The 27,500-nt window shown below is 36.0% G+C and overlaps 2 protein-coding genes across 6 annotated transcripts in view; one reads left to right on the top strand and one right to left on the bottom strand.

Moving 5' to 3' along the window:
* Nucleotides 1-13,944, top strand: part of LOC121413597 — a 15,124-nt gene extending 1,180 nt beyond the window's left edge. The window contains exons 1-3 of one of the 2 annotated variants that reach the window (XM_041606475.1): nucleotides 1,160-1,294; nucleotides 10,483-10,696; nucleotides 11,846-13,944. In XM_041606475.1, coding sequence (XP_041462409.1) covers nucleotides 1,288-1,294; nucleotides 10,483-10,696; nucleotides 11,846-12,029 — 405 coding nt within the window. In that variant the 5' untranslated portion in view covers nucleotides 1,160-1,287 and the 3' untranslated portion in view covers nucleotides 12,030-13,944. Of the gene's footprint in view, nucleotides 1-1,159; nucleotides 1,295-10,482; nucleotides 10,697-11,845 lie in introns of those variants that run through there. The other variant, XR_005969755.1, reaches the window with a different exon arrangement.
* A 403-nt stretch (nucleotides 13,945-14,347) lies between these two features.
* Nucleotides 14,348-27,500, bottom strand: part of LOC121413596 (THAP domain-containing protein 5-like) — a 14,671-nt gene continuing 1,518 nt past the window's right edge. The window contains exons 1-6 of one of the 4 annotated variants that reach the window (XM_041606471.1): nucleotides 27,419-27,500; nucleotides 21,772-21,977; nucleotides 18,856-18,996; nucleotides 18,202-18,536; nucleotides 15,238-15,353; nucleotides 14,348-14,557 (exon numbers count right to left, since the gene is read on the bottom strand). The exon at nucleotides 27,419-27,500 is cut by the window's right edge and continues 155 nt beyond it. In XM_041606471.1, coding sequence (XP_041462405.1) covers nucleotides 15,350-15,353; nucleotides 18,202-18,536; nucleotides 18,856-18,996; nucleotides 21,772-21,977; nucleotides 27,419-27,464 — 732 coding nt within the window. In that variant the 5' untranslated portion in view covers nucleotides 27,465-27,500 and the 3' untranslated portion in view covers nucleotides 14,348-14,557; nucleotides 15,238-15,349. Of the gene's footprint in view, nucleotides 14,558-15,237; nucleotides 15,354-18,201; nucleotides 18,537-18,855; nucleotides 18,997-21,771; nucleotides 21,978-25,523; nucleotides 25,905-27,418 lie in introns of those variants that run through there. The other 3 variants (XM_041606473.1, XM_041606472.1, XM_041606474.1) reach the window with 3 other exon arrangements.

Raw genomic sequence — 27,500 nt, 5'->3', positions numbered from 1 at the left:
CTAGTGTGAGTGCCCTAGCCTAGGCTACTCCACTTACACGTATTGCGATGTTTCAGTCTTGATTCAGGCCCTCTTCAAATTCAGCTCCTCTGTAATTATGCTCTCGCAGACAAAGTCCGGAGGGGGCATTAAGCGTTCCATCTGTCCATTGATTTGCCTGCCTCCCCCCCCCACCCCCACTTGGTTTCAGTGCAATAAATTGAAATATATTTGATTGTTTTTTTTTTAAATTTAGGTGTGTTGGTAGATGACACTCTAGGCACCGTGCCTATTAATTCCTGTGTTAAAAAAGTGAGTGCACGCGAATTAAAAGTTGGACTTAAATTACTAGATTTTAACATGGAACTCCATTAAGAAAACTATTTTTAATTAGTCCCTAGATACTACTTCTTTTCTTGGGGTATTGAAGCCTATTCGTCCAGAACTTGCTCAACTTTTGCGACTAGCCTTGTCGCCATAGGGTTGTACACATCCTCGTTTAATACTGATTGTCACGTGACACGGCAATGTGTGTGTGTGTGTGTCGTTAGGCTGTTTGGCCTGTATTCAAGGCGTTCTATCCGTTATGATTTTATATTGAAGCAGAATACATCAGGTATAGGCCCATGTCAAGTCAAATCGATACAGGGATCGAGGAGGGGGGAGGGGTAGAGCAAAAAATTCCCAGTCACATGGTATGAAAATGATATTTTTTAATGATTGTTCATGCATTAGGGCAAACCCCTGTGTGGCAGGAGCATGATGAGTAAAAAAAATGAAATAGTAGAAAGAAAGAGGCCGAAACATATGGCACGTGGGAATAAAGTTGCTTTATATGTTCCAAGCGAATGAAGCAAGCGAGAAAAAACCTTTCGTGCAAATCTAAATTTGAGACAGATATCTTACCTTACACTTTTCCTAATTTTGGTTTCTTTAATTCCCTTCATTTTTTTATATCTTGGTTGTACGTAGAACATTCGGGGGGCATGCACTGGGCATAACCCTGGCTTGTGTACCCCAGTGCTAAATCAGCAGGTGGGTTTTGATATCTCTGGATCTTTAGCAATTTTAAAACTTTTTATAGAATGGATGAGAAAATCCCTGCAATCTGATTGGTTGAGAGCAATGCAAAAATTTTACTGGGCTGCATGAACGATATCCCGATAATCAAAACGCAACGATATCCACTGTAAACAAGCAATCGCCCGAAAAGGTCATTGTGATGTCATCGCGCATGTACTGTTACCGTCACTTGTTTACGTCAAAATTTGAATTTCGATCAAAGCAGAATGAATCAAAGGATGCAAAATGATCTGTAAGTACAAATACGGTACCGTAATTGTCATTGGGATTAAAACTGCCCACATACTCGTTAGTTGAGAAGTCCAGACATACATGTACGATCTAACGTTAGATCTATACTGCCCTGGGCTGGCTGTGCACAGCGAAATATCCACTGCAGGCCCAGGCAGGCGCTGGCCCCCGGCGCGGCCCGCATACACACACACAGCTACATATATTGGAGGTCGGAGGCTGCCTCAACTGCTCAAGATATAGTCAATGCAAAGCTGTATCTGGCATTTTGGGTATAACAATATCTTTGTGGCAACATCCAGTTAAGCCCATATTTATGTTGTCCAGGGTTATCAAAGTGTCTGCGCTCTGCATTAGATTTTGGAATTTTCATGCATCGATCCGGTAAATAAATCATGCGTCCAGTAAATAAATCATGCGTCCGGTAAAAAAAATCATGTGTCCGGTAAATTAAATTTACCGGACGCATGAAATTATCATGCATCCAGTAAATCATTAATTTTTGTGGTTTATTAAAAAAGAAATTCCATTCTATAAAACAGATGATGCATGGGTTTCTTTCGTGGGTCAGTGGAACTGTGTGCATGTGGTTACCTTGTACACAGAGTTCCTACTGACCCACTCTAACGCATCATTTGTATATAGATGGCTACTATTTTGTATTAAATCGCGAGTGTAGACCTAAATGTAATTATAGAAAAACATTTCGTTAAGGTTTTTATTTTTTTGACCCCCCCCCCATAAAAGAAGGAAAAACAATTATAAATGAAGTTATAATATACACCCCTTTAATGATTTCGCTTTTTCTTCTCTCTTTTCCCCTCCTTTTTTTTTGGGGGGACCTTTTCGTTTATTTCCCAGTCTTCCCTTTCTCCCCCCCCTCTTTCTTTCTTTCCTTTTCTCTTATCTGGATTTTTTTTCCGGTGAAATCCACTAGGGATCAAGGGCCAGCCTGCATGCCCCTGCAGCGGTTTACGCCTCTGCCGTGGTATACGCATGATCTTAACCCTAAAAAGACTGAATCAGCCCCCCCCTCGACATTTTTCGTGATAAATCCGCCGCGCAAATCTTTTTGACCGCGTTGCTCGCTGACTTTTTACTTTCAAGTCTCGCACATCTTTTGAGACCAAAATTGTGACCCCCGGGTACACAGTTTCGAAATTACGCAACATTTCGTTCGTGCATGCAGACCCAAAATTACTCAAAAACGTGAATTTGTGTACAAATCCAATACAAATAGTGTTTTTAGCCAAAATTCATAAATGTATTATTATTTTTCCTTTTACTGCTTAAGATCAATTTATTTTATCTTTTTCATGGTCAAAATAAAGTCCCTGACAATTTCCATTGAAAAAACAATGAAAAACAAAGTCGAAAAACAATGAAATACATAAGAAATTTAGAAAACAATAGAATACATAAGAAAATAAACATGATGTTGAAATTTTTTAAAAATAAATTTGATCAGATGCCTATCTAGAGTAGGTGAAACAAAAATTAGCATTTCAGGGGCATTATTTTATTAATTAGAGCAAACTAATGATTTTACGCAAAAATTAGCATAATTAATGAAACATGAGATTTTTTGCATAATTTGATGTGATAATTTGGTAGATTATGCCATGGGTAATGTGTGCCAATTTTCGTCGCGATCGCGCAATCGACGTCCGAGATCATAAGGGGGCGCTGAATCAGCCCCCCTCCCCAGTCTTCTTAGGCATCGAAATAGCCCAGTCTATTTAGGGTTAATCATGATTAAAACTAGAGGTAAATCCAAGATTTTCCAAAGTAGGGGGGGGGGGTGGGGTGAATTTTCTCAAGTACAATTAGACAACTCCCAAAAAAGGTTCTCACTTAAAAAAACCGGTCATTTTGTCTCACGTAAAGTGATGGTCACTAAAAATGAAAGTCATTTCGTTCGCGTGATATTCGGCAAGCTCCCCCCCAAAAAATAAATAAGAAAAGGGAAAGTCATTTTGTCCATGTTATATTTGGCAACCCCCCCCAAAAAAAATTAAAATTAAAAAAAAGGTTTTAACTGTAATAATGATCGAAGGTAATTTTGTCTTGCGTAAAATTTGACAAATGAAAAATAAGATTGTCACTAAAAAAATGAATGTAATTTTGACCCACATAAAATTTGGCAAGCCCCCCCAAAAAAAATGAAAAGGTTTTAACAAGCAAAAAAAGGCTAAAAAGAGAAAGAAGAGACAAGAATATGAACGAAATATATCCCCATTACAAATAATGCTGTGATCATCATGAGGGAGGGGTCGCATAACTAATATAATTCCAAAATATTTACTATAAATCTCAATAGGGGGATCGTGTAGAAATGCTCACCAACAGTGAGCATTAATATAATCCATTTTAATTTCAACTAATTTTATAAAGTATTAAATGTCTTCCCACCAAATGAAAGTCATATCGCATAACTCCAATTTGTATTAAGGCGTACATTTACCAAAGTCTTGGGTTTGAAATCAGATTCAGAACAGCATTGTCCAACCGGCAACCCATATTTTGGGTAATGTCGCCTATGAGGTCCAAACATTAACATTAATCATTGGTACTAGGAGTGTGTGTGTGTATTTTGAGTTTTTGACAGACGTATATCAATCAGGTTTGATTATTTACGTCTGGGACCGACCTTTAATGTCACAATCCGAAAGACGTGATCAGGGCTCGAACCTCTGCATCAATGTGTAACTTCCCCACAGCTTGGAGTGGGTGACACCATAGGAGTGGATGACACCATAGTAATAATAATAATAATATTCCACATATTTATATAGCGCTTAATGCATCGGAACGACGTCTCTAAGAGACTAAGCGCTTTCCAGACTCAGTATTACCACGGTCATCAGAACCTTGTATGCCTGCGTACAATGTATGCACCTTCTCCACTCCCTGGGGAGCACTCCAACAAGAGTTCCAAGACTCAATTGCTAGGCATACTACATTATACATAGGCTTTCACATCCTACCAGGTACCCATTTAACACCTGGTGGAGAGTGGCAAAGTGGATTAACGCCTTGCCAAAGGACGCTAGTCCATGGCGGGATTCGAACACACGACCCTCTGATAGTACAGGCCAAGTTTGAATTTGGAGTCGGCAGGTCAAAACACATTAAATATGCAATTTAGTTTCCTAGGGAACGGCTCACATGATAATGTCTTTTTTATGAGTTATGAAATATTCTACTTATTTGAACAAATTTGGGTGTGTAGGTAGATGATACCAATACAGGCTAAGTTCGAATTCGGAATATGCTGGTCAAAGATCACAGCTCATTAAATATGCGAGTTGGATTCCTCACGATATCTTATCAAAAGTCATCAGATTTTTTAAAATTTGGGTGTGTTGGTAGATGATGATGCACAGCATTTATATAGTGCCATATATCTGTTAAAGACATTCCAAGGCGTATTGGAGGAGCCAGCCAATCTGGGTCGCCTACAAGGGTGCGCACACAGAACTGTGACCCGCAGGTATCTCCTCCCAATTACTGGTTGGGGGTATCCGGGTGGACCACTACACTGGGTCATTAAATATGCGAGTTGGTTTCTTATAAAATAACATCAATATGAAATAATCACGTAGGCCTTATATAAAAAGTGCAAAGGCAAGCAATTTTTTTTCTTACTTTTTTTGGAACTTTTATATATGTATTTAGGATGTATTTTGTCCTGAAAATTTAACATTCTAGGCACCGTTTGTGATCCTGAACAAGATGTGTGTGTTCTAGATAATTACTGAGAATGCCAAGCACGAACATAATTTTTAATAAGTGTTCTAGCATGATCCTGTTAAGGACTGTTTAACCATGAGGATGGTACATATTTCAATAATGGGAATGCGAAGCACGAGCTGAAAATTGTTGACATTCCGACCTAAAAAAAATGGTCATTTGTTCTATGCACTAGATCATAAAATGATAGGTACGTAACTAAATAATTGATGCGAGTGCAAATTGGGAATTTGAGTGTGGCAAACTGATTCTGTTTGGTTCTGCTTGCGTAGACTGGGGCCCGTTTCTCAACACCGTTAAGTCTTCTAACTTCTTAACTAAATTGGAAATAGTTAGCTACCTGTTAGCGAACTGTTTCACGAACATCGGGGACAACTTGACCAAATAGTTATGACATCTCCAAACCTGTCATAACTTACTTCTTTCTTAAGGATCAAGTCCACCTCAGAAAAAATGTTGATTGGAATCAATGGAGAAAGACCAGACAAGCACAATGCTGAAAATTTCATCAAAATCGGATGTAAAATAATAAATTAATGACATTTCAAAGTTTCGCTTATTTTGAACAAAATAGTTATATTAACGAGCCAGTTACATTCAAATGAGAGAGTCGATGATGTCACTCACTATTTCTTTTGTTTTTTTATTGTTTGAATTATACAATAGTTCATTTTTTACAAATTTGACAATTAGGACCTCCTTGCCTGAAGCACAAAATGTTAAAATAATGTAATTCCACGTGTTCAGGGAGGAATGACACTTCATTTCACATGACAATGACGAGAAAATAAAAATAATTCATATTTCATATAATAGATTACAAAAGAAATAGTGAGTGATGTCATCAGTTTCTCATTTGCATGTTGGCCGAAATGTGCATAACTGTTTTGTGAAATGAAGCGAAACTTTAGAATGCCATAACTTTCTTATTTTACATGCAATTTTGATGAAATTTTCAGTGTTATGGTTGTTGAATTTTTCTCTTTTTATTCAAATAAAGTTTTTGTTGGAGTGGACTTGTCCTTTATGTAGTGATATCATGTGGATAGACTGTGACATTCAAATGAGCCTCGAAATTTGAAAATTTTATTACGTAATAATTTAAAGAAAAATGAATTATATAGCAAACAAGTGGGATAAATCATTTAATAGTAATTGTAATGCACAGAAATTATAACAAGTGTTAATTTAAGGTAGTAAAATAATTGAATTGACAAAGATTCTACCACTTCAGGTCATCCATAATTGGACTCGTTTTCAGACCCTTATCAAAATTTTAATAAATTCTTCCTCTAATATACGCATAGCATTCATAAAAATGTGCGTTTAGGTATCTAAAGAGTTTAACAATCCATGATAATATATTTTTTGATGATGTTTGGAATCCTGAAAATCTGTTTGATTATCATCATATTAAAGGCAAAAAGAAGCTGCTGAAAACTGCTTATCTAAAAAAAAAAAAGAGCCAATGGAGTAAATTAGAGAGTCAAAAGGGGCCTAAACTTTCGATCCTAGCAGAATCTTCGTCGGAGGCAAAATGACAAACATAAAGTGGAACAACCATGATATAGACCACAAACATCCAACAGCAACACTAGAAACCATCATGTTAGGAAGAAAGCCTTATGGTTTACTTACGTAAACTATTCAAATTTTATATCTTGGGATAAATATCTCAATGTCCACTTACATGTGATTTTTTTTATCATGATATGAATTAGTGTTAATTTCATTTCCTCAGAAATTTAATGCCCATGTCTGCATGTTTAAGTACTTTTTAAGCATATTTTGCCTCTATTTTTTGCAACTTTTGGAAAATTTGCTATTTTGTGACTAAGGCTACGTCTGGTATGTACTTTCCACCAATAGTATCAATATGATATTAATGGATTCTAGTTAATCCTTTTGGGTAATTTTGGAACTAATTCTGTGTTTGGTAGATAAATAGGACTAACTTGTCCAGGTGTTGAGAAACGGGCCCCTGCTGATGAGTAGGCCTAGAGTTTTTATGCCCCTGCAGATGAAGCCCGGAGGGGGCATTAAGTGTTGCCCCTGTCAGCCCCCCCCCTTGGTTTCCGCGCAATAACTTGAAAAACATTCAATGGATTTTAAAAAATTTGGTGTGTAGGTAGATGTCACCAAAATACAGGCTAAGTTCACAGCTCATTATGCAAGTTGGTTCAAAATTTATTTTTTTGATTATATTTATATGCGTATTGATTTCTGCATGATATTAAGTTCAATCATATTGAATAGATTTCTGATCGCGTTAACTGGGGCCCGGGTTGGCACGTTTTAACCAGTGTGTTTTAAAACACATTTTTTTTACTTGTGTGTTATAAATAAATCCTCTTTCTCTTCCCCCTTTACTCTTTCTTGATTGCTTTGTCATGTTCCTCTTCTCCCTGTTCAATCTTGCACAGCAATCAATATTAAGAATATCATTTTAACAAACAAATCTATGTGATTAGCTCACTTTTATCTACAATAAATTCGTAAACATGGCAGGGCCACACAACATTCAAGACTATTTTTGGAATGCATGCATGGTTACGCAGTTATGATATACACAAGTGCATATTATCCCACGACCAAAATCCAGTTAAAACCAATTACAGCAAAACCAATTGAAACCATTGGCCAACTGGTTTCAATAGGGAAATTGGAACAACTGGTTCCAATTGAAAACCAGTTGCCAATTGGTTCCAGTTAAAACCAGTTGGCCAACTGGAACCAGTTGGCAATTGGTTTCAATTGGTTTTCAATTGGTTCCAGTTGTTCCAATTTCCCTATTAAAACCAGTTGAATCCAATTGGAGGCAACTGGTTTCAATGGTTCCAGTTGAAACCAATTGGAGGCAACTGGTTTCAACTGGAACCAGTTGAAACCAATTGGTTTCCAACTGGATCCAATTGGAACTTCCAGTTGGAATGAACTTAATTAGTTACAAATTAATTAACATTTGCACTATAAATATTGCTCATGCCAACACAGAAGCAGTGTTATATGTCTGTTAATACCAATGTAAAGGGCATTGATAAAACACAGACTTTCATATGTATACATGTATATGGAAGATCTTCAAATATATGTATTTTTATTTGATGTAATTCGGTAACAGTTAGTGGTGTACTAATTATCTTTTAATCTGTTCTAATTATAATCTTTAACATTTATGAACATGGTTTTCACTGCTAAGTATTCTAAAAACTTATCTGAAAAAAGTGTGGTACTTCAAATTGAAAAAAATTCAATAGATACAATGTAAATTAGGATAAATCTGATAAAACATTAATAAGCATGATAAGTGCACACTGGCAAAAAATATGCAAATTAACTGGTTTCAATTGGATCCAGTTGGGTTACTGGAAAATTTCCAATTGGAAACCAATTGGAAATCATTTCCAGTTACCCAACTGGATCCAGTTAGGATTTCCAGTTACCCAACTGGATCCAGTTAGGATTTCCAGTTACCAACTGGTTCCAATTAGAGTTCATTTCCAGTTACCCATCTTTCCAGTTAGAAGTCATCCCCAGTTGCCCAACTGGTTCCAGTTAGGATTTCCAGTTACCCAACTGGTTCCAGTTAGAAATCATTTCCAGTTACCCAACTGGTTCCAGTTAGGATTTCCAGTTGCCCAACTGGTTCCAGTTAGGATTTCCAGTTACCCAACTGGTTCCAGTTAGAATTCATTTCCAGTTAGAAGTCATCTCCAGTTGCTCAACTGGTTCCAGTTAGGATTTCCCGTTACCCAACTGGTTCCAGTTAGAAATCATTTCCAGTTGGAAGTCATTTCCAGTTACCCAACTGGTTCCAGTTAGGATTTCCAGTTGCCCAACTGGTTCCAGTTAGGATTTCCAGTTGCCTAACTGGTTTCAATTGGTTTCAACTGGAAATTGCTTAATTCCAGTTAAAACCAATTGAAACCAGTTGAAACCAATTGAAACCAGTTGGAAATCCAACTGGTTTCATTGGATTTTGGTCCTGGGATCAGATTCCGAATTGCTTAAAAACTTGATTTCATGTACAACTCAATGTGAGTCATTGCCAAAATTTGTATCTGTATCATTATTTTCAGAAATTGCTGAAAATTTCTATTAGTAATAAATTTGAAAATCTGTACATAAGAAAAATGAAAAAGTAAAAAAAAAAACATTACCAGTAACCTACATAGACTGGGCTATTTCATTTCCTAAGAAGACTGGGGGGGGGGCTTTATGATCTGGGCAGTCAATCATGGGATCACAGCGATGATTGGCAAACGCATTACCCATGGTATATTCTAAAAAACTATAATCAAATTTTGCCTAAATCTCATTGCTAATTTATGCGTAAAATCAAAAGTTTGCTCTAATTAACTAAATAATGCCCCTGAAATGATCACTTTTGGTTCACAGACTCAATATATTTCAACATCACACTTATTTTCTTATGTGTTTATTGTTGTTTCAATGGAAATAGTCGGGGACCATATTTGACCGTAAAAAAGTTGAAATTAATTGATTTTAATCAGTAAAAGGAAATATAATGGCACATTTATGAATTATGGCTAAAAACACTATTTCCATAGATTTGTACGCAAATTCACATTTTTCCAGCAACTTTTGGTCTGCATGCACTTCCAAAATGTTGTGTAATTTCGAAAACACATACCAGGGGGTCGCAATTTTGGTCTCAAAAGTTGCGCGAGACTCGAAAAAGTGAGTGAGTGATGCTGTAAGTCTGTGAGTGATGCGGTAAAAAAAATTGCGCAGTGGATTTATTGCAAAATATGACAAGGGGGTAAATCAGCCCCCAGTCTCATAAGGGTTAAAAACATTATATAGGCCTACTGATTGTTTTTAATATACATTTGATCAGAATTCCTGAATTAAAAAAATAAGTAGTTCAAGGGCTATATTTATAGGTTTGAATTGAATTTGTATTTTATGCCCTAAAATTGGTATAATTGATTCAAATGAAATAAAGCATATTGATTTACCCGAAATGAAATTAAGCTTTGAAACCCAATGTATATCAATTTTTCCATTGTGCAAATTCTCCTCGCCCCCCCCCCCCCTCGATTGACAAGACTCAGGATACCTAGGGACAACACGTATATAATCATGTATTAGGAATGAAATGTCATATTACTTATAAAGTGTTTTTTTTTGTAGGCATTCAATTTCCATGATTTAGTAATTTGGGGGGAAATATCAACTTTTCTGTTCAAAATTCATAAACAAAATTGTGGTAATCTCTTATTAAAACATCAAGAACTGAAATCTTATTTTATTTAGTGTATAGTTTAATTGATTTACAGAAAATTGCATCATAAAACAATAAAAAAACATTTTGTACTACAATTCTGCGGGGGCATCTGTTTCCTTTGGACACGTCAAACTTTCTTAATTATGTGTAATTGATTCTATGACATGTGTTTACATTTGCTGCAGATTCCCATTCAGCCATTGGACTGAACCGGTACCAAGACCGGAACTGTAACACAGTAAGGATGGTCAATATGAAGCGAGCTTCATTGAATTCCTCCAAGAGCTCTGTACTCTGTTCTGATCATTTTGAAGATGCTTGCTTTGACCTGGGCAGACGATACGTCTTAAACAGGATGCTGTCCCAACCATATTTGATTTCCCGCCTCGTCTTCAGAAGGTACAGTGGATCTATATCATACATGCGTTCTAAAGAAATATATATTCTGTTTTATCTACCTTTGTTTTGATAGAACATTGCTTTAATTATTCAATTTTCAGTAGCAAAATAGAGATGAAAATTATCCTAATCAGGAGGATAACCATGGACCGGGGCCTATACTGTGTATTTACAGTAAACTACTAAATATATTTTTTAAAATTTGGTTTAACTCATAATCCTGGGCTACTTTGAGATTGCATAGCCCAGGGAGGGGGAGGTGGGCTTTTTTGGTCCCCCTCTTCAGATCTTGCCTCTGATCAAAACGAAAACCAATGCACACATCAACATCAATGTAATCTGCAAGCATGGAACTAAAGGTTACAGAATTCATTAAAATTTATTGTTAATAAATTATTTATTGTTAATAAATTAGTAATGCTAATTTATGCGTAATAGAGAATTCTTTGTTTTAAAGGTTAATCTCTAAAGAATTCCCGAAATTCTATGATTTCTAACAAAGTTGCTCAAAAATAAATGGTAAATGACATTTCTAATCTTATGTATTTTATTGTTTCTATAATTCCATATGTATTTCTTTGTTTTGGGGCCTTATGTATTTTATAGTTTTTTAATGGGATCTGTTCATGGCACTATTCTGATTATAAAAAGCAAAGATTTGATTATTTTCAACCAATAAGTGCAAGAATAATGATAAATTTGTCAATTATGACTGAAAATAGAATTTCCATTGGATTAAATGTGTATACAAAATAATATTTTTGAGCAATTTTTGGTCCGACATAAACTCATAAAATGTTGGTAACTGAATATCCGGGTATCTCAAAAGCTCTGCAGAATTGACCAAAAAGTAATCATGGTACCTCATTTCTCATTGTGGACTTATCATGAAAAATGTGGATGGGGAGGGGAGTTTATTAAGCCCCCCCCCCCCCGGGCTAGATAGGGTTTATATATCATGTATATTTTTAAAAAAATTATCTTGTTGCAAGTCACTGCAAAAGGTTTGATTTCTAAACGAATATTGTTCTTCATGGATAATCGAATATTTGATTGAAAAATTATCTTTGAATAGTTATCTTTTCATTCTTGTATCTGTTTTTGTTCAATATTGTTTTTCTTATTTTTTTATTAATTCGTCTCCTACAGAATTCACCCAAACCAAGGTATTTCCCAAAAGACTTTTCGATTCAGCAAACAACCTCCCAGATACTGCAAAGACACCAGTGCCAAAGTCTTCAGCACCTTAATTTCTCGAAGACCACTCCTACTGAATACCAGAAAGTCCAAGAGGGGTAAAGTGGAAGTCAACAACAATAATGGACTGTATTAAAACTTGGAGAAGAGGCTGAAAACCACACAGAAGTCCTACCTTATACATTACTTGCTTTTAAGTTTGGACAAACATTGATTTGCACAACTTTACAACAAAAAATTTACGCTGTGTGGATTCTGATTATTTAAAATAGCTCAATGAAAACGTTTATCACTGGGCATGTAACAAAAATGAATTCATTGAATTTGAAGATGTCTTACAGTATATTCATTCTGATTTGAATGTCAGAAGAGAAAAAAGTTTGTGAAAAGTAGGAATGACGGCAAGCTGACAGAAGAATAGAATACATGTAGGATAGAACAAGGCCACAGTTATAAATGAGCTGTTGGATAGAGACAAAAAGATGAATTAAGAATGGGGGTGATAGAGAAATAGAGACAGGAATTGGGGAGCCTGTGATGAATGCCTGAGAAAGTAAAAATTACCATATTTTATTTTTTTAAGGATTTGAACAGTCAGGAAGAATGTGGTCTTTTTTCTGTTGTTATTTCTCAAAATACTGGTATGTTTTGTGTACAGAAAGGGGTATAATCCTTTGCAATAATCACTCTCACAGAAAATATTAACTAATCAAAAGTCAAATATTTCACTGATTTACAATTGTTCGGTCACTCTCATATCTAAAGTTACCCCCCCCCCCCATCATTTCAAGGTATTGGAGAGAGAGGTTGGGCAGGACATGGCTGTCAGCAGAAAAAAAATGCAGGGTGGGGCAAAACAATTTTGGGATATGTGCGAGGGAGCGAATGCGACAGAGCAGAATTTTGTGGGGGGGGGATATATGCGAGAGAGCAAAATGACAGAAGGAAAATGCAGGGGCCAAGAGATTTGAGGAATATGTAAGAGGGAGCGAAGTGACCAAGCAGAAGAAATGTAGAGGACAACAAATTGTTGGGTATGTGAGGGAGCAAAGCAACCAATTAAAAAAGGAGGTTAGTCAAAACGTTCTTGAATATGAGTAAGGAAGCAACTTGTTCACTTCCGAGCAGTAGGACTCGTTTTAAAATAGCTTAGGAAATATGTGTTTCCTAAGCATGGTAAACACATATTGTAGGCCTATAGTACAATTTAGGTGCTCTAAGAGTTAAATTCTGAATGAGCTGCATTTGCTGGTAAATCATGCGCAGAGGATCTTTGTCTTTTATCCATTTCTACACTTTTCTTTAGATTTCAGTTTTAAGGCGGGAAGGATCCCACCCTCCTGTGGATGCTAATATTTTGACTGACCCTGGGTAAATAGAATAATTACAAAAACAAAAATGATGTTTTAATATGAGATTTTTTAATGCCCCTTGAAAGTCCACCATCTTTCTCACTCTCTCCATCTTTGTTTTTATTCATTTTAACTTTCCAATTCTTTCTCTCTTGATATCTATAAAGTTCAGGTTCACCCTTTTAACTTGCACTATTCCAAGCCCCCAACCAATTGGCATCCACAGGAATGGGGGAGTGGGGCTTCCCCCTAGAAAATAAAGTCAAACAAAAGAAAAATGTGGAAAATAGAAATGGATAAAGACAAATAATCCTCTACGCATGTCTTACCTACCAATAGTTCATTCACAATTTAATACCTAAATTCTACTGAGTTTACCATACTTAGAAAATGCATATTTCCTATGCCATTTTTAAACAAGTCCCTATCGCTGGGAGTGAACGTGTTGCTCACCAGCACGAATTCGAAAATATTTTGATTGACCTGGGGCCCGTTTCATAAAACATTTGCCGCAGCGGCAACTCCCATTTTCTGCGGCAAATCTCAAAACAGCGGCAAATGACAATTTCTGCGGCAATATTTGATGCAGCTATTTGAGCTGCGTCAAATATTTGCCGCAGATACTTTCAGGGGCAAATGACAATTTCTGCGACAATATTTGATCTATTTGAGTTGCGTCAAATATTGCAGCAGAAACGGCTTTTTCATCAAAATATCAACAATTTGGAGGGCCTAACAACCATATTGCTAAAGTTTTTGATGATATTGAATTGATAAATTGCTTTTTGTCATTCTAAATAGAAAATACAGGTATTTTCACTCATTGACAAATAAAAGTAGATATTTATTGAATCACTAAATTTATTGAATTGAATTTACTGAATTTATTAAAGTCAAATTTATTTCATTAAATAGATACATAGGAACATCCATTGTGTTCCTGCAAATTTACACTTTAAAAAAGTATTTCTTTATCCTGTAAAAGAATGAATAATTGTCTCAGTTTGTCAAAGATGTTGCGTCATTGGCTTTTGAGTTTCAATTAGATTCATTTCATTATTCATAAGTGTTTTTTTGCTGCTGTTGGTTTTTTTCTGATGTGTTTGTTGAAACTCCAGCTGAAGCTGTGGTTGCTGTTAACGTTCCCGGAGTGTTTGTTGGACACCTTGATGTTGTTGAGGTTGCCAGTGTGGTTTTTGCATCTCCTGCAGAAATTGTTGATGCTGCTGTAGTTGTTGCTGTTGGTCAATGTAGTGTTACATCTGTGTGTTTGCTGCTGTTTTTGCTCCTACTGTGCATGTGATTGAAGTACCTGAAATAGTAATTAATTTATAATGCATATGAGCAAGATACTAAACTTATTCCTAATTTCAATTTCATTGTTAACCCTTAATAGAGGGGGGGGGGGGTGGAGGCACCTCTTGGTACTTTGCAAGATTTATCCAAATGGACAAGATCCTCAGGCACTCCCGGGATGACCTACCAGAATAGCCTCACAGTAAGGTGTATTAACAGGATTTTGTACTCATAACATTCAGTTGATTTTGCATGAACTCAATTCATCAAATGAATGTAAAGGGTCTACCAGTAAAAAAAATTCTGTGAGCTTTTTCGGGTAATCTTTCTGAGTCCTTTTACTCCTTTAATGAAATATTAATAATAAAATACATGATGAAGTGAGTTTGACAGTTATTTGACATGTTGCATCTTATGTGCTAGTGGTGGGGTCAATCATTATAGAAATGCAGAATATACATGTACATGTACCAATTTGGCAAGAGAAAGCAAGTCACATTATCGACCAATGATTGATATTGGTTTGTTACTTTTGCAGCTGAAAAAAAAATCATCAACACCTCAAACTAAGAGTTTAATTCTAAAATTTGGATTCCTGACAAAGAGCAAATCAAGAAGACAAAAATCATTCAAATTGTTATTATGACTTACTTTCTATGCCAAAATGAATCAGAATTATAAATAAGTTTAACTTACGTTTAAATCACATTTCTAGGCTCTTTATCTGGCTCTTCAAACCCTTCAGTTGTTGATTCTGGCATGACTTTCTGATACTATTTTGTGTCCTTCTGGAACTGTGGACAAAACCTCACCTGAAGGAATAAATTAAAATTTTCAAAAAATGTTTGGCACTATAATTTTTTTTCTCACATGAATACATTACATGTATATCAAAAGAAAAGAAAAGGAAACTTCATTTGACTATTAGGTTTTTGTCAGGGGGGGGGGGGGTAAAGGGGTCAAGATGGGTCAATATGATGAACAAAAATGCAATAGTAAGTAATACATAAGGATGAATCTCTGGTTGAAAAACGTCACTTCATGCAATTATTCCTCATAATTCATCTTGCACACACATATACACATAGTGAGGATGGGTGAGAGAGAGCGAGCATCGTCATCGTACATGCAAAAAGTATTAAATCCATCACTGATGTATAGATGGGGGCCATGCCCCCCAGTCAGACTGCAGGTCCCAAGAGAGTGGCTTCTTTCATCCAAATGATATTCATGACTTGAGATGTTTTGTATATTTAATGAGCTTGACGCGGACCATAACACCTTTTCATTCGGTCATTGCTGCTCTAACTGTGCATCGAATTTCATGAATTTGGTACCATTGTAAAGAAGAAGAATCATTCTTTCATGTCATATGTTTGGATTTATTCAAAGATTTTGTAATATAGGTTCAAAGTTTGATCTAAAATATGCTATAAAATAAATATTTTCACCTGACAAAAGTTGCTATTTTCACACTTTATTTGTGTTTGAGCCCAAATGATTTTTATATCATGATAAAGCTGAATATGTATGCTTTGAAACGATATAGGTTTCAAAATAAGAATTGGTTTAATCGGGTCAAGATCACACTTTTCATTTGCCAAGTACATAAAGCAGTTTGAAAACAAGAATACTGCATTCTGATTGGTCAAATGGACCACCCAGTGGCAAATTCCAACGGTTCCAGTGCCATGGTTCGTAGGAAGGTCACACTTCCCATGTGGTAATCTCCTCAAATACCCTGTGCCTGTTGTTCTGTGAACCTTATCCAGCCAATCAGAACTCTGGATTTCATGCAAGTACAAAATTACAGAAATCTCGTATTGTACCTTAGTGGGAAAAGTGTGATCTTGACCCGATTAAAAGGTGCCGCATATCAAGAGTGGCATTGTGAGAAAGAAAAGAAGTTCAGCTTTATGGTGATATGGATATCATTGAGGCTCAAAATAAAAAGTTTGCACAATGTGCAAAAGAAAATGGAAGAAGAAAATTAAGTTTTGAGGCACACTTTCAGGCCAGAAATTTACTTATTTAACAAAATATTGTATACAAAATAAATGACCAATATGAAAGAGTAACTTTTACTCTATCTGATAGTGCAATAATATTTAATTTAACTTGAGGTTAAAAAGTAATGCCAGTAGTTGCAGTAAACACTGATTTCATGAGAAAGTCTGGCTTAATTGTCAGTATATCATCGAGGATCTAGATTTGGTAAAGTTACATAAACTGAACTTTGTGAAATCTTGAAATCTACGCTGAAAAATGTTCACACTGAAGATCACCAACACAGATAGGCACACGTGGGACAGTGTATTATTATTGCTGGAATATGAGCTTATTTTGCTTATTTCTCAGCAATTACACAATTTCTTCCAGAATCCTTTGGCACATATTTTTTATTCATACAGACACTTTGGTGGTCATTATATTAGATTCTGTAAAAAGTCATTTTGAGATCGTTACCAATACTGGAATTTCTCTTTAAAACAGGTAAATTCTTAGACTCGAGAAAGAAAATCTCACGAATCACAAGATTTTGCAAGGATTCAGCCACGAGATGATTTGGATGTATCTGGACTTTTTGCTCATTAGCATAGGGACCTGCGGTCTGACTCCCCCCCCCCCCAATGTTTAACGACCAAGAAAGAAAAGGAGAAAAAGAAAGAAAGCGAACGAGAAAGGGTGAAATAGAGAGTATTTACTGGATATTATTACGTCAAAATCTTTCCAAATTTTGATTTCTGTATTAAAAAGTTCTAAAATTTTGCACACTCCCTTCGCTCTCTTTGGAGAACTTTTGTTCCATTCGCCATATTTAGCCCTCTCAAAATATTTGGCTCATTACGCCACTGAATTCAATTGTAAGAATTTTATGTTTGCTTAATGTAGACTTAATCTAACCCTAATAAGACTGCCAGGGTATTTTGGAGGCAGGAAAGATGGGCGGAAGGGGAGTGGGGGCCCTCAAGATTGACCGTTAATTGCGCAATTGTGAAGAAATGCAAAATGCCTGCCACAGATGAAAAAATTGTATATTTGATCATTCTAAAATTATTTAGAATTATATATTTTACTAAATCATGCATGAAATTAGAATTTGGCTGGAAATCTATAAACACAGCCCTTGAAGTTTTTGTTCAGACACATAAAATTAATTGATATCAAATACCTTTCATATGTATTTTTTTCCTTTCTTAAGTATTTCTTTGTTTTTTTTACTTTTTTTATATTGTTGACAAAATTTTCTGATCATAAGCACAATGAAATTAATTGATTTTAATCAGTAAAAATAAACATTAACCGGTATGATACAATTATGAATTCTGGCTAGAAACAGATTTTGCATTGGATTTGTCCATGAAATCACATTTTAGTGCAATTCTGACATGTGTAATTACACAATGCACAATGTTGCATAATTGCAGAACCGGGTACCCAGGTGTCACAAATTTTGTCTGAAAACTCATAAACTTTTTTTAAAAAGGCTTTATAATGACGCGGCACAATCTTTCACGTTGTGGATTTATCGTGAAAATTTTTGGCTCCCACCGCCTTTTTAGGGTTAAATCAGATAGCACATCATGATGGGTTTTACTGATATTCATTCTGCAACCCATATTTCAAAGACTATCCATCATATCTGACATTGATTTTTACCTGTGGCAGTATGTTAGTCTCTGCATTTCTACAACTGTGGCCAAATATTCTACTACTAGTTCATTAGATGGGCCCATGGCATTTTTCTTATTGTAGGAGACTGGCAAGCCCTGGCTTTGAAGTTCCTGGTATATCCTTCTCCAGCTGCAATATCTGGTCAGTTGAGGACTTGGGGGCTTTGTGTCAGGAGTGGTCTTGGTAATGGCGGTGGCAATGGTGATGGCAGTGACAGAAGCAGACTTGGTGGTGGTGACTGCAATTGCAGCATTGTTGATGGTGGTATATGCCTCATCACGACCAACATTAGCTCCTGCTGCCATGCTGCTGGTCTCCATCTATTATGTTTTAAATAGAATAAAACATTAAAACAATTGATTATTAACACATCAACTTCAGAACACTAGCATATTGATAATAAAACTTGTAGATTAGCAGTCAAAGCATAAAATGAACTTCCACAGAAGACTACATGTACCTTCTAATAGAATTTCAGACCACCTTGAGGATGTTATGCTCAAAGCAAGGTTTTTATTTGACAACATTGGTCAGAGGGACATGGATTTAAATGTCAGAATACAACTGGTATCATTGGTTGATCAATCATACTGTACAATACCCCATTTAGATATATGTTGCTGTTATCTTCCACTTTACCCCTCTTAGATTTTTGGCATTGAGTAGTAGTCCCAGGGAAGGTGCTGAAGACTTTGGTACAGGTGTCTTTGCAGTATCTGGGAGGTTGCTTGCTGAATCTAAATGACTTTCTTTCGAGGGTTTCCCTGGTTTGTGTGCATTCTGTACGAGAAGAGTGAATAAAAAAAAAAAACATTAAAAAAAGAAGAAAAATTGAATAAACCGAGATGCAAGAATGAAAAAATGACTTTAAATTTGTCAAATTAATATTCAATAGTACATTTAGAATAATATTTGTTTAGAAATGAATCCTTTTCAATGGACTTGCAGCAAAATAAACATGTTTAAATATTCATGATGATTTATTAACCCTATCTGGCCCCAAAGGAGGAAGGGGGGGGGGTCTTAAAGGGATGGTCCAGGCTGAAAATATTTATATCTTAATACATAGAGTAGAATCCACTGAGCAATATGCTGAAAATGTCATCAAAATCGGATAACAAATAATAAAGTTATTGAAGTTTAAAGTTTAGCAATATTTTGAGAAAATAGTCATATCATGAATATTCATTAGGTGGGATGATGTCACATCCCCACTTTCCGTTTGGTTCATAAAATCATAATTTTTTCATTATTTCATACATGTGTAAATGATGTGTCTCCATTATGATGAAATAAGTTTCAGCAATTAATATCTAATGTACTAAATCAGTTGTCAATCCAATTTTTCTAGTTCTTGGAGGATAAAATTTAATAAACATAATTTCATATAATAAAATTCAAAAGAACAATTTGAGATGTGACATCATCAGCCCACCTAATGAATATTCATGACGACCGTTTTCACAAACTATTGTTATAAACTATCAAATTCAATAACTTGATTATTTGTCATCTGATTTTGATGAAATTTTCGGCATTTTGCTCAGTGACTTCTACTCTATTTATTAAGCTACATGTATAAATATTTTCAGCCTGGACCATCACTTTAATAAGCCCCCCTCCACATGTTTTGCAATAATTCCACAGTTAGAAACATGTCCTCATATTTTTTTGTTGGTCAAGTCTCGCAGAAGTTTAGGGACCAAGTTTGCGGCATCCGGATACGCAGTAATGCAACAATGTATGAGTTCATGTCGGACCTAGAATTGCTCAAAAACATTATTTTTCTTACAAATCTAATCCAATGGAAATTCTATTTTAAATCATAAATGACAAATGCATCATTATTCTTGTACTTATTGGTTGAAAATTATAAAATCTTTGCTTTGTCTCAAAATATTATATCTATATTTTGATATTAATAGATGCTCTAAGATCTTATCTTTGAAATGGCATTTAAAAAATAAATTCATGCTTGAGCGAACATGGGACGTTTTATACTTTTAGACTTTTGGCTAATCAGCAGACTTATAATATATTCATTATCTTTGCCATAATTTTCGAAAAATGCTGTCAAATTTCACTAATAAATTTATTCATTTACCTGAATTACATTGGTTTTAATTTGAACTTCTTTTACCTTTGAATTTTGCTTCATAAGTAAGAAGAGACTTTCTTGTCAACCCAAGTGAGAAGATTTGCATTTTTAATTGGGAGAATTTGTAATCATTCAAATCCTTTTTATTATGTGAAACAAATTATGTTATGGTACCTTTGATAATAATTATGTGAAACAATTTATGTAATGGTACCTATAAAAGACATGAATCCTATTTTCAAGGGGTCATTGAATCCTTCACCAAGTTTAATTATGTGCTTGACAGGACAAACAAGAAAATATTCATGTCTTTCAATGGCAATGGTGTATTGAGTCAATTTTGAAGGAGCAAGATATGGCAGATCAGGTAAAATGCATTGAAAAGTTGTGAAGCGAGCAAGCAAAAATTTCCAGTTTTTACTAAAATATCCAATTTTGTGATTTTGACATAATATTCAGAATAATATCATATTTCACTTTCTATGTTTTCTGTTATTTTTCTTTCCACTTTTTTCCTTGGTCATAATTTTGTATTGGGAGGGGGGGAGCACCCCGAGCCCCCACCCCTCAGTATGCCACTGTTCAAAGGCATCATAACCTTTGCAGAACACAATGAAAGGATTAAAAAAAAAACACGCTCTACCATAATTTGGTTTTAAAAAATGTTCTTGCCTAAGGAAGGAATATTCAAAACTAAAAGAGAACATATTAAAAAGGAACAACACCACAACTATCCAAATAAATAAGTAGATTTGGAAATGAATTTTGACTGCATAATTCGAAAATTATGGCAAAGATAATGAAAAGGTTAAGAGGAATTCTGCTGATAGCAAGAAGTCCGACCATCATATTATGCCATTTTGGCGCAAGCTTCCTTTTTTACCCCAGACAAAACAAAAATTTGTGTTTGCGTAAGCACGAACAAAACCAAATTATTTTAATAGCATTTGAAGGATAAGACTCCATAGCATGTATTGACACCAAAATATTGAGATCATAATTTGAAACAAAAATTTTATAGACTTTTCAAATCTATCCCATTTTTTCATACGCACTGTAGAACTTGGGAACTTATTTAGAGATTTACTTAACTGTACAGCAGAGAATTCTCTATTTATGCATAAAATAATTTATCAAAAATGAATTTTAATAAATTATGAAAAATCAGCAATACACCCTTAGCTTTGCAATTTCAAAGAAGCTCATGCTAATTATGTAGGGCTAAACCAAATTTTTAATTTGTTTGATCATTTAGTAAGCGTTAACTTAAAATACACAGTCCCCTGGTACACAGTATAGGCCGAGGTCCATGGTGACCCTAACGAATAGGATAATTTTCATTTCTCTTTGGCTACTGAGAATGGAATATTCAAAACATTGTTCTGTCAAACCAAAGGTAGATAGATAATACAGAGATTATATTTCTTTAAAACACGTATGATATAGATCTACTGTACCTTCTGATGACGAGGCGGCAAATTAAATGTGGTTGGGACAGCATCCTGTCTTAGACGAATCGTTTGCCCAGTCCTGTCAAAGCAAGCATCTTCAAAATGATCAGAACAGAGTACAGAGCTCTTGGAGGAATTCGATGAAGCTTGCTTCATATTGACCATCCATACTGTGTTACAGTACCAGTTCAGTCCAACGGCTGAATGGGAATCTGCAGCAAATGTAAACACATGTCATGAAATCAATTATATATAATTAAGAAAACTCTAGGCCTACTCAGCAGCGGCCCGTTTATCAACACCTGGACAAGTGAGTCATATTTATCTACCAACCACAGAGTTAGTTCCTATCTTTAGGATTTTTAACAAGAAATAATCCATTAATAACGTTATATTGAGACTATCGGTAGAAAGTACAAGAGATGTAGCCTTAATCACATAATAGCATAATTTTCAAAAAGTTAAATTATGATAAAACTTGCAATTATTGTGATAAATCAGGAAATACATCCAATCAAAAAATAGCAGAGCCAAAACTAGAACTAAAGCTTCGGTCTCTGTTAAAGGGGAATCCAACCCAAATAAAAACTTGTTCTTAGGGGAATAAGAAAAATCAGTCAAGTTGATAGGTGAAAGTTTGAACACTATCTGACAAATAATAAGAAAGTTATTTTTAAAGTTGTGAATATTGGTAATCCCTAGATCCACGAGACTGCAAATTGGCCACATATGTGATGTCACAGTGATGTAAGGCAAGGACTACTCTTCCATGTACTCCAATACATAAAATGGCTAATATGTCATTTTTTCAAATGTTTTACTTCAAATTTTTATTTTTCTTTCACATGAGGACATAAAACAATATACTACCAGGGTTATATTTAGATTACTGCCCCAGGGAAGGGCAGTTAGGAGAAAAACACAAATCCCTGATAATTAAGTACATGGCCTATGGGAAAGTTGTCCTTGCCTCTTGTCATAATTTACTTACCCAGTTGCCACTTTGAAATCTACATAATCATAGGGATTTCAATTTTAAAGCAGCCATAACTTTCTTATTGCTGGTCCGATTTCTTTCAAACTTTCACCATTCTGTTTTATCTAATTTTCTCCTTTCCAACACTATATTTTATGACCAAGGCTGGATTCCCCTTAAGTGTAAAGGCATCTGGCCGAGCGTTGTTGGAGCGGTCGTGGAGCGGAGAGAAAAAAAAATCATCACCGCTCGCTACCGTTTACCATTTTCAAGTTCGATTTGTTTTTTTGTTTTCGATTTTTCCCCCATTTTGAGAGAAAAATTCTACCCTCTTTCCCTACCGCTCCAACAACGCTCGGCCGGTGTGACCATGCCTTTATGTTGGTTGTTCAGCTGAATTTCGTTGGCTTCACTCACCAAATACAGAAAAAGATATAAAAATACTCCTCGAGACAGAGGGCTGCCAGCTGTCTACTAAAGGCAAAACATGCATCAAACATAATTAAACCATGCAGACTTGGGGATTAAAATGCCGAGAAAAATGAAATCATCACTAATTCATTTTGAACATGACTAAAAAACAAGGCAAAAGCAATTTTTGTCTCGCCCACTTATGAAAATAACCAGAAATATTGTGATTTGCGAGGGCACGCAAGAATTATATCGAAACTTCATTGTGAAATTACTGGGATGGAATAACACTTGTCATACCAGCCTTGCACGTAAACTTTAATATTGACCTGAAAATGACCTTTGACCTTACCATGTGACATCCGACTGCAGCATAAGTCTGCAAGTTTGGTTGAAAAGTGACTTACGGTTGCGGAGTTAGGTGTCATAAGAGTCTTGCATGTAAACTTTAACCTGTAAATGACCTTTGACCTTTCCATGTGACCTCTGACTGCAGCATAACATGCAGGTCCCCCAAGTCCATCTACCATCCAAGTTTGGTTGAAAAGTGACTTACGGTTGCGGAGTTAGGTGTCATAAGAGAGTCTTGCATGTAAACTTTAACCTGTAAATGACCTTTGACCTTTCCATGTGACCTCCGACTGCAGCATAACATGCACGTCCCCCAAGTCTATCCAACATCCAAGTTTGGTTGAAAAGTGACTTACGGTTGCGGAGTTAGTTTTCATAAGAGAGTCTTGATGTAAACTTTGACGTTGACCTGAAAATGACCTTTGAACTTATCATGTGACCTCCCACTTCAGCGTAACATGTGCAGGTCCCCCAAGTCCATCTACTGTCCATGTTAGGTTGAAAAGCGACTTACGGTTGTGGAGTTAGGTGTCATAAAAGTGTTGCATGTAAACTTTAACGTTGACCTGAAAATAACCTTCGACCTTACCATGTGACCTCTGACTGTAGCATAACATGCAGGTCCCCCAAGTCCATCGACCATCCATGTTTGATTGAAAAGTGACTTATGGTTGCGGAGTTAGGTGTCATAAGAGAGTCTTGCATGTAAACTTTAACCTGTAAATGATATTTTACCTTACCATGTGACCTCTGACTGCAGCATAACATGCACGTCCCCCATGTCTATCCAACATCCAAGTTTGGTTGAAATGTGACTTACGGTTGCGGAGTTAGGTGTCATAAGAGTCTTGCATGTGAACTGTAACGTTGACCTGAAAATGACCTTTGACCTTACCATATGACCTCAGACTGCAGCATAACATGCAGGTCCCCCAAGTCCATCTACCATCCAAGTTTGGTTGAAAAGCGACTTACGGTTGTGGAGTTAGGTGTCATAAAAGTGTTGCATGTAAACTTTAACGTTGACCTGAAAATGACCTTTGACCTTACCATGTGACCTCTGACTGCAGCTCAACATGCAGGTCACCCAGGTCCATCTACCATCCATGTTTGGTTTAAAAGCGACTTACGGTTGTGGAGTTATGTGTCATTACAGGTTTGTGACGGACGGACAGACGACATTTGGATCCCTTAGTCTCGCCTTCACCTCTGGTGGGCAGGACAAATATGTCATACGGACGTTGAGATATGCCGCGAGAGCTTTTCTCGAAAGGGTGGGTTGAGGAGGAAAGTCAAACAAAACACACCTTTTCGGGACAACCGGGGGAACTTTCCATGAAAGGCTGCATGTGTTTAATATTTTTTCTGAACCAATCGTTTCTATGAAAATTAGTCTTGAAATAACAATATAACAGTAATATAGACACTAGACAGAGGTGCATAGATGGGGGGAGGCTTGGGATGCTCTCCCCCCCCAAAAAAAAAGGGAAAGAAAAATGAAATATAACATTTTCTGAATATTTTTATGTCAAGCTACAAAATGTGATTTTTTTTAATGAAAAGCTTGCTCGCTCACAACTTCTATTGAATTTTGCCTGATATGACACATCTGACTCCCTCAAAATCTTGGGCTCATTTTGTCTCTGATTATTAGGAGAAAAAGAGAGCTTGCAGCTTTTGTGATTCTGAATAAAATTTCATATTAATGAAGTAATTCAGGACACAAAATAATTACACAAAGCCATATGGAATTATGAGAAATAGTAAACAAATATATCAGGCTTTGAGAAAGTATAGTTGAATTATTTATCCGAGGTTGGTCTGACAATTACTTCCTGAGGGGCGAAGCCCCGAGGGAAATATAGTAGTTTTGCCAGTCCAACCGAGGATTAATAATTCCCACTATGCTTTCGAATGAAACGCCTGATATATTTGTTTTTTATCCAACTTTTTTATAATTTATAACCAAAATCTATGTGATGAGCTTGCAAAGTCCGGTTACTTGAGTTGAATTACCTACTTTTCTCTGAGCCATCGTGCTCAGCAGAACGCAGATCAGTGCCTGTGCCGACACATCGCTGGACTTGCCCGGGAGAGAGAGCGCGCTGGCCGGTGTGCCTGAGAGTTTAGCTAGATCCAGTTTTGTGAAATAATGATGTCAGACCTCGATATACTAGTATCCAAAAATATATCGAGGTATGACGTCAGAGTTGAAATATATTCGGTCACATGATGCTACTTGAACCAATAGTACTATACATGATTTACTCTATGTAGGATATAATGTATTCTATTCTATAGGCGTAAGTATTTGCATAGAAGTGTGATGAAACAAATCAGTGGCGAAGTGAGCCAAAGTTTTGAAGGGGCTAGATATGAATAATTGGGCAGATCTTTTTTTTGTGAGCGAGCAAAAAAAATAAAAATATTTAACTTTATAAATATCCAATGAAAGCATAATATTCAGAAAAAATATATTTCACCATTTTCTTTTCTACTTTCTTGGTCATAATTTATTTTTGTAGGAGAGGAGAGGGGGCAAGCGCCCGAAGACCCCCTCGCCTCATCTGTGCACTGAAGAAATTACTTTGAAACTGACTTTCCTTTGCAAGCTGCTGGATAATCTTTATATAATAGTTACCATGCAAGGACGGCTGCACTGCCGAGACTATTGAAAATAAATACATGAAAATGCGCAAAATTTGTGTTTTCCCTTCTTTCCTTCCGTTTTGTTTCACCTGCATAGGAGAGTAAAATTATATTATAGGCGCTGTTTTTCTGACGGTGGCGGCATCAACACCAAATCTTAACAAAAGGTTGTGTTTTTTAAATGAAAACTTAGAAACCTAGTTCATGAAATTTGGGCATAAGGTTAATCAAGTATTGCTAAACGTCCTGCCTGAGTTTCAGGTCACTCAGTTGTTGTGTGTCCGTACAGGTTGTGTGTCCACACGATCAATGTTAGAAAGTCATTTGAAAAAAGTTAGAAGCGAAGTTTCATCAAATTTTAGTACAAAATGTTGGGAAATATAAAGAACAAAATAGAAGATGATTACAAGTATTGAATTCATATTTTTAGTGTAATCCAAAGACAAAAAGGAAGGCTTCAAAAAGATTGTTTACATTCATAATTCCGAAGCTTCGTTATTCCGAAGGTTTGGATATTCCGGAGGTTCGTTAATCTGAAAGCGAAATAAGGTTCGTTGTTCCGAAGGTCGGACGATCCAAAAATTGAAATGACGTTCGTTGTTCCAAAGGTTCGTTAATCCGAGAATGAATAATGAGAGTCATAATTCCGAAGGTTCGTTAGTCCGAAAAAAAATGAGGTTCGTTGTTCATTTAGTTTTTTCGGATTAACGAACCTCATTTCGTTTTCGGATTAACGAACCTCATTTCGTTTTCGGACTAACGAACCTTCGGAATTATCACTCATTATTCCTTTTCGGATTAACGAACCTTCGGAATTACGCCACAAATGTTCGGATTAACGAACCCTTTTTCGATTTAACGAACATTGTGGTTCAGGCAATAATGAATTCACGTGTTTTGGAATTACGAACCTTCTGAATTACGAAGTGTAACCAAAAGATAACATGTCCGGACACTGGACCCCCTCCTATATTAGTTTTGTTTTTAAAGATCGTGATGTTCCATGAGTTTTATATTTCCCCATAAAATCCCACCTTTGTCACTCGGAATATCAGATCGACTTAACGGACACGATGTTCAGCCAGATGGAGCGTATAGTAGTGGTGGTGAAGTGGAGCCGGCACAAACATCGCTCAAAGTAACTAAACTTGTACTAGTAATGAGTGGGGCTAGGACCTAGGCCAAACATACTTAGGCTACCACAACAGGCGATAGGCTTTCTTACCCCTCCAAAGATAACTTCTTAAATTGGAGATAAAATTTTACCTTCTAGGGTGACCTTTTCTTGGACTTGCCCTATACCCTGTACCATGAACCGTTTTGGCAGTGGATATCTAAGTCAGTGGGT

This window comes from Lytechinus variegatus, chromosome 4, assembly GCF_018143015.1.
Source record: "Lytechinus variegatus isolate NC3 chromosome 4, Lvar_3.0, whole genome shotgun sequence".
NCBI classification, from domain to species: domain Eukaryota; kingdom Metazoa; phylum Echinodermata; class Echinoidea; order Temnopleuroida; family Toxopneustidae; genus Lytechinus; species Lytechinus variegatus.
Note: the sequence above shows the minus strand (reverse complement) of the source record. Positions and strands in the feature narration are given on the sequence as shown.